The sequence below is a fragment of the Armigeres subalbatus genome, chromosome 2, assembly GCF_024139115.2.
Source record: "Armigeres subalbatus isolate Guangzhou_Male chromosome 2, GZ_Asu_2, whole genome shotgun sequence".
Lineage (NCBI taxonomy): Eukaryota > Metazoa > Arthropoda > Insecta > Diptera > Culicidae > Armigeres > Armigeres subalbatus.
The window spans coordinates 267,814,757-267,821,981 of NC_085140.1; the positions used below are offsets into that span (position 1 = coordinate 267,814,757).

The following is a 7,225-nucleotide window of genomic DNA, read 5'->3' on the forward strand; positions in this document are numbered from 1 at the left end:
TAGTGAGGAAAATAATGAAAAGAATGGATATTAGTAAATGTCATTTTATTATTTATGAGGTTCTATTAAATAGGATTCTCAAATTAGTGTAGTGTTATATTTAATATCAGTCGGATTTAATTAAGTAGCTTGTTTTTTTTTTCTAATTTCAGTTAGAGATTTATATAACAAGTGATTAATTTGGTTACAGCATAGCTGGGCCTTTCGACGATAATATCGATTTATTGAATAATTTTTCCTCAATGTGGTCCACGTTGTATTGTAACTGATCTAGCAGGAATTAATAAGCACTCCTTTTTATAACTTTTTTTTAAATAAACGTTGACTACGATAAAATTATGAGAAGTCTCTTCTAAAGTAACTCTCTAGTACAGGATGCTAGACTTGGATAAGCTAAATAGTATCTTTGTTTATTTGTTTATTTGTTACACCCAACTGACCTTTATGGTCTTATTGAATAACTTAATACTATAGCTAAAAATTACATTTGGATTTCTTACACTACTTATTATACAATACAATAATAAACAATAATTTCCAACATCTTTACGGTGCAAACAATAATCTAGCAATTTAAACAACACATATACAACAGACATAATGTATACACAAGAAATTAAATAGAATCGTGGCACTAGACAAAACAAAATATTTGATTAAACGACAAAATGGTTTTTACGAGTTTACAACAATTAAATTCTATTTGGCTTCCACGTTATTCTAGGCTTTTCAATAAATTCTCGATATTTTATTTCAGTCGGCCATATATTTGACTGCAAAGCTTTTCCTTTATACTTATTGCTAAGTATAACTTTAAATGATGCATAGTCAAGGTTATCACATTCTTGCCATTTGGGTACAAGTTTCTTTACTCTTTCAGAACTATTAGTTACTATCCCGAGTGATTGCGACACTAGAAAAGTTATATCTTGCTCCGTTGCTTGCCCATCGATGTTTGTCAAAAACAATGAAAAACTGTCCCTTCCATAGACCGCTTCAGAATTTGGGTGCGTTTCGGATTGTTTTTTCGTTCGCATTTTCGCTTTAGCTTCCTTGTTGCAACCTTCCTGCAGTATCGGGAGTATCGGTGATCGAATCGGAGTGGAATGAGGTGGCTTTATTTCTCCCAATCGTTCTATTACGTTCCCGGCACTGTCCATTGATGAAACCAATTGTTTCAAAGCGCTGACTTTTGCTGTGATGTCATCGGCTAACTCTGCAATAACAGCTTGTGGTACACATTTATTCAGATCATCCGTTTTAGTTTGTTGATGGCGTTGTCGATCGTGGAAGGCAGAGAGACAATCATCACACAACCATATAACGTTCCGGACGAGGCAGCAAACGCTTGTTTCTGTAAGGCCGACACAGCTAGCGTGAAACGTTCTGTAGCATTCCCCCTCGCATACCACAAACAATTCAGTTCTGCAGTCCACTTGTAGCATGCACTTTCCACAAGACATGATCGGATCGGCTTCACAAAACGAGTGAACAATGGCGCACTTTTAACTGATAGATAAGGGTAGTGTTTTATTGCTACTGTCTACCGATATCGAGTTGTAAATGCAGTTTCCAGCTACTGTTATCGATACTGCGATACACTAATCCCAACAGTATTTAGTTTGAACGTATTTAAAAAGCGTTTTTACGGGATTTCGCGGCGATTACTGCCGTGAATCGCATATTTGTCCCATATGAATAGGAAACCCAGCAAAGATGGGACAGATATGCGATTCACGGCAGATTACCAGACAACAACAACAAAAACGTCAACACTTGCTCAGACAGACTCAATGTCAATCTTCAAAACTATGTTGCATAGGACATTAAACTACGTAGCCAATGTTGAATACATTCAAATGAATTATAAATTGTTGTGAAAGGAGGTGTCTGTATCGATTACCTATTTTGAAATTATTCAGTTACAACACAATAGGAGGCTAAGCACAATTGACTGACTATTAAAAGGCACTTTATTCAATAAATTCAGTCGAATTGTACCACACCTCCCTTAGCTTCTATCCGCGACATGTAGCACGCACCCTGTCGGTTATTGAGGAAACCGAATAGTAGTATACGAACTTACAATTCAATTTCCAAAATCTATACCACTTTCTCCATGTGTATTCAAACAGATTCCAACCCCCAGTTCGTAGACTTCTACCAGCACAGATTACAATTCTCCTAAAATATATCAATATTTGTGGAGAATTATAATCCAAAGCCCAGGGATTAACAAATGTCTCATACGTTTACAAAATTAAATAGAAAAATTGTATTCTTGCACAAGGAATAGTTCGGATCAGTGAAAACCCCTTTTTCCCTGGAGGTTTAACCTAGACACTGTTTCACATTTTATTTCTGACGTTTTCTAGCAACTGCAAACGCTTATATTATTTGGATTTTGCTGACTGTCTGGCCATCCACAAAAAGTGCAGTCTCTATACCTTGTTATTCTCCTAGCGAATCACACCTCAATGCTTCTTCTATGAGTTTTTTTTTCGATTTATACGTCCAATAGATATCTGTGAATTTATTTTGTTATACAATTGCAGTAAGGTTTTAGCGGTGCAGCTTTTTTATCAATGCTAAATTAATTTTGGTTTTGCTCGTGCGAATCCACGTTTATAGTTGAAGCATTCGAGCAGCGTTTGAAACATAGTTTGAATGTGTATTTGTCATCAATACTCTTATTACTATAAAAACTGTTGATTTCTTTTTTTTTCGACTTTGAAATCAGTAACTATGTTTGTAGATGATTAGGAAAAACGTTCAAGAAGTAGGTTCCCTTCGAAAATTTAAATGCTCCCTAGTTGATGTTTTGATGGGTATGACATTGCAGAAGATGAGAATATCAGAAATTATTTAAGTATCTAAACATGTTACAACGATGTTGTCTTTTCGTGTATGGTGTTACCCAGCCATTGTTGGATCAAATGTGACTATTTTGGTGATTACACTTAAAAGATGGAGGAAATATTATGGGCTTTGAGCAAAACTTAAAGAGGTAATAATCGGTAAAGCAATAGAAATTATTTCGATGGATATGAAGGACTAGAAGCCTTGTTTATGTATTTCCTTTATAATAGAATAAATTTATGTGGAAAATGCACTAGTTGGTCATATCAAGAGGTGCAGTACAACTAAACAGTGAAATTCTGTTATTTTGCGATTATCTAAGATGCATCATGTTCGGTGATAATTTAAAGCTAATAGCACTAATAGGTTTCCTAAATGTTTGACATATAAAATACAATAGTTTTACAATGCATTTCACAAATGTAACAAAGCGTCGGCGCCGGGTAGAATTCACGCGGTTCGAAACCAAACAAACCTCAATGCATAGAAGTAACTCTTAAGTTCTAAAGTTCTATCATCGCCTAACAGTAACAAATAGAATATCAGTAGAGAAATAATGAAATAAAAACGCCGAAACGCTTTCCCGAGTGCGAAATGCAACCTGCAACACTCCATACCTTACCACATGTGCGTTTCACGGATCTCACTGATAATGTGATTGGCACGCGTCAGTGCCTGATGGTTTGCCGGAAAGAATATTAAATAAATAAGATATAAGTGAAAGAATATACTAAAATAAAACGATTCCAATGCACCGCTGATTCCAACCTGATTCCAACCAATTAAGATTTCAACTCTTGTTTAGAAATACAGTGATGCTGTTTTATTCCAACAAATGTTTTTAGCCCAGCGTTGGTGAGCTGCTGTGGTCCAGATCACAAACCTTGGAGACCGATTATTATGTTTGGTTTCAAAAAGGATAGTTTGACATGCGCTTTTAATATTGCAGCCCATCCAATTACATTTCTCCAGCTTGACTACCGATAACGAATAGTTATTCAAATCTGGCCATTTTATAAATTTTATTCGAATCGTGCGAAATTGTTTTAAATCTAGGAACTGATTTACAACCTGGAATCCAATCAAATACAATCAGCGGTGACACTTTATTTGGAAGTTCGTTTTTACCCACTCGGCCATCAAGAACGCAATTAGACAACCACTTACCTTCAACATATCGCTTGCCTCCTTACGGCGAATAGAGATGTGATCCGATTCGTTCAGCAATTCGTTGGCGGAATCGGACTTGTACAGATGCGTGACCAGTTCCGACTGAAGGTTGTCCTTAACAAAGTTCACCAGAAAGTGCATAATCGCCTTCGGAACGGAATCCTGGATTGATTTGCGGATAATGTAGAAGTAGGATTTGATGAGACGTTCTGAAATAAAACAAAGACTTGGTCACAACTCCAGTAAATCAGATTGAATGCACGAAACTTACCAATCACATCGCAATCCTTCTGTTCCTTGTCGGTCAATTTCCGGGAAGAATTGTTTATTGGAACGTCCGGTAGTAGATTGACCGCCTTTGTCGGGCTCAACACTCCGTGGGTGGGGGTGTTTGTGGTCGAGCTTTCGACACTTTCCGACGTAAAAGAAGGACCAACCCCGCTAACGAACGATCCAACCGCCGGCGGCAGAATGTTGGACAACCAAATCGGAGTCTGATCGTTAACATGATTTGATTCTGCCGTTTGCGGGGACGGGGCCTCTGGTTGTATTGGTTGCGGATTCTGGCGAGCAGCCGCTCGACGACTTGGTGGATTGCCAGGCTGATGCAAATGTGACCACTGCTCCTGGGAGTCTGTCTTCAGCAGACTCGGAACAAGGGCAGCATCCTTATGAAAGTCCGGATGTTTTGTGTTGATGTACGCAAGTTCGATTTGAACGAGATTTTCCACCATGCAGTTAGTAGTTGGAAGTCGTCGGCGCAGCAGTTGCGTAACGACATCAACAATTTTTTCGTGTAGTTTCGGAAACCGGAGCATCTCTTGCTGGACTTCTGTTCCACAGTGCTGAATGATGCGTTGCATTTCCTCGTGAATAAGCTCCACGCAGCGAAGTGATGGTTCCTCTAATCTTCGAATTTGGCGCTTGACTAGTAGTTCAAAACTAACCTCTGGCACAAAGAGAGCAGGTCGTGGACCGGTGGCATTCCGGATCGCGGTCAGAATATCCATCTTACTCAAACCCGTCAACGGGTGTATAGAATCTAGCGTTTTGCCAAATGTTTCGTGGAAAATGTAGCAAATACGAGCACCTCCGCAAAGCTCGGTGGTTTCAATGTTCTTCGATGTGCCTTCAATTGTGGAGCAGTAAGCTGAAGCAAACTTTGTGATTATTTGCAGCAAACACTGACTCTTATCAGTCACATCTTCTCCATAAGAGTTCAACAACGACTGGAACTGAGAAGCCATCACATTTACTCTCGTTTTCAAATCAGGCAGGCAGTCTCTAATATGATGCATCAGTAAACGGTTCAACGTCTTCGCTAGGTAAGGTGTTCCGTTTCTTGTTGCCAATGTTGGATATTTTCTCTGCAAATAAGCCGCCTCATCACGCAGCTGCTCCTCAATCATTTTCCTATCATTAATGTCCTGTTGAGATCTGTTCACCACACCAATAATACCCAATTTAACCGGAATTACACGCCCACAAAGAATGTCAATAGCATCCGTGCCGGCGTCCATCAGATCCAGTTTAGTCAGCACAGCCAAAGTTCTTCGACCATCCGGGTCTACATCCTTGGCCATCTTCAGCGATTCGCTGGTCGCCATGTCCGTGTTGGCCGCCGTCACCGCCAAGATGATCGAGTTCGGATTCTCAATATACTTGATCAGCAGATCTTTGATCTGGGCTTCGATGTCCTCAGGTTGATCGCCAACCGGAACCTTAGTGATGCCCGGCAAATCTACCAGCGTCAAGTTGACCACCTTGGTCGAGTAGATTTTCAAGTTGATCGGTTCCGGACAAATACCTTTATTGCTACCGGCCATGCGATCCGTTTCGTTCTCGATTTCACGCCGAATTTCTTCAAAGTCGGAGAAAACCTTGTTCTTGATGTGTAGGAAACGACCCCATTCTTCAACGTTGACCGTGCCGAGATCCGACGAACGGTTCTCTCGGTCATCGAGGGGTGTGTACACAAGCTGCAGAACCAATGGACGACGAGTAACGATGCCTGTTCCCCGTGGAAGGAACGTCCGTCCGACAAGACTTTCGATTACGGAACTCTTACCGGAGCTCTGAAAACATGAGGAAATAAGGATGGTTAAAACTTCTCCTACTTTGTAATTAGTAATTAAAAGAAATGCAATACAAAAACAAGATGGATCAATGGATCAATAACAATTTTTTTACGAATCATACACTTCACATAGCAAGTATTTTCATCAAATGATGTAATTTAAATGTGTGCCACTTTAGTCATCTCTCAATATAAATCAACTGAATATCCAGAGAAAAAAAAACAACTTTTCGGCCATTCTCCTCATTCCATTTAAACTGCTTCCGAATCAGAAGTTACATAATTTTGGGAATTGCATTTCTCCTGGAAAAAATCTCCGCATAAGTTCCTCCTTCGAATGCTCACCTGACTTCCCAACACCACAATCTGCGGCAACTGGATAGCATCGGATCCGACCGTGTTGAAGACATCCTGCAGCTTGTTCACCACCGGTATAAGAGCTTCCATCTTCGTCTCGCTTTCTTTCCTATCTTTTGCTCACTACGCTTTTACCTTCACCGATTTGGCTCTACGCTTTTATGCACCCTTTTTTCTCCCAAACTGGGAACCAACGTGGATTTTCTCCGATTCTGCTGCAGTTGTAACACGCGACAATAATCGCGAAACTCACGACGATGCACTTTTTTTTAGCGAGAACGACAAACTAATGCGGAAAAGGCGCAGTGAATTTTTCTAATCCGTTTTCACTTTGCTTTTCAGCTTCTGTGCACCCTTTGATGACTCGAAAAAAGAGTCTAAAATTAGGCGATTTGCGTACGTTCTTCAGATTTGTTCCTAAATCAATAAAAAAGGGAAACCCATATTGTAACATTTTGTTTACCACATCCTTTTTTCAATTAATTTTCCAACAAAAACAAAATATAATGCAATATATAAAAGATCATAAATATAACACGGAATCAAACAAGCTGACTGAGGATTGTTGAAAGAAAATTTTCAAAACACAGGGTACATGTTGAAATTTTACCAGTGAAGGACTAAATTTAATTATAAAAATTCATTGATTATCATCATATTTTTTTGGAATAAAAGTTTATTTTTATTAAAACTCGATAAAAAAAATTGTCGATCAATTCAACCAATTTTCAAATATATTCATAAGTAGCCCAATGCTAGCTT

The 7,225-nt window shown here is 39.0% G+C and overlaps 1 protein-coding gene across 1 annotated transcript; it reads right to left on the reverse strand.

Annotated features, from left to right (window-relative positions):
- Window positions 1–2,316: 2,316 nt before the first annotated feature.
- Window positions 2,317–6,835, reverse strand: LOC134212201 (dynamin-1-like protein). The gene is made up of 4 exons (XM_062689846.1): window positions 6,452–6,835; window positions 4,301–6,104; window positions 4,027–4,238; window positions 2,317–3,534 (listed from the first exon to the last, which is right to left on the reverse strand). Exons 1-4 carry the CDS (start codon window positions 6,551–6,553, stop codon window positions 3,478–3,480), a joined length of 2,175 nt encoding a protein of 724 aa, XP_062545830.1. The 5' UTR covers window positions 6,554–6,835; the 3' UTR covers window positions 2,317–3,477.
- Window positions 6,836–7,225: the final 390 nt, after the last annotated feature.

Bases quoted from the DNA above. Each gene is read 5' to 3' on its own strand.
- LOC134212201 (XM_062689846.1), bottom strand. From the start codon at position 6,553: ATGGAAGCTCTTATACCGGTGGTGAACAAGCTGCAGGATGTCTTCAAC. The intron at 6,105-6,451 runs GTGAGCATTCGA...TCATGTTTTCAG, and splicing joins TTGTGGTGTTGGGAAGTCAG to AGCTCCGGTAAGAGTTCCGT. The intron at 3,535-4,026 runs GTAAGTGGTTGT...GCAAACCATCAG, and splicing joins AGGCAAGCGATATGTTGAAG to GCACTGACGCGTGCCAATCA.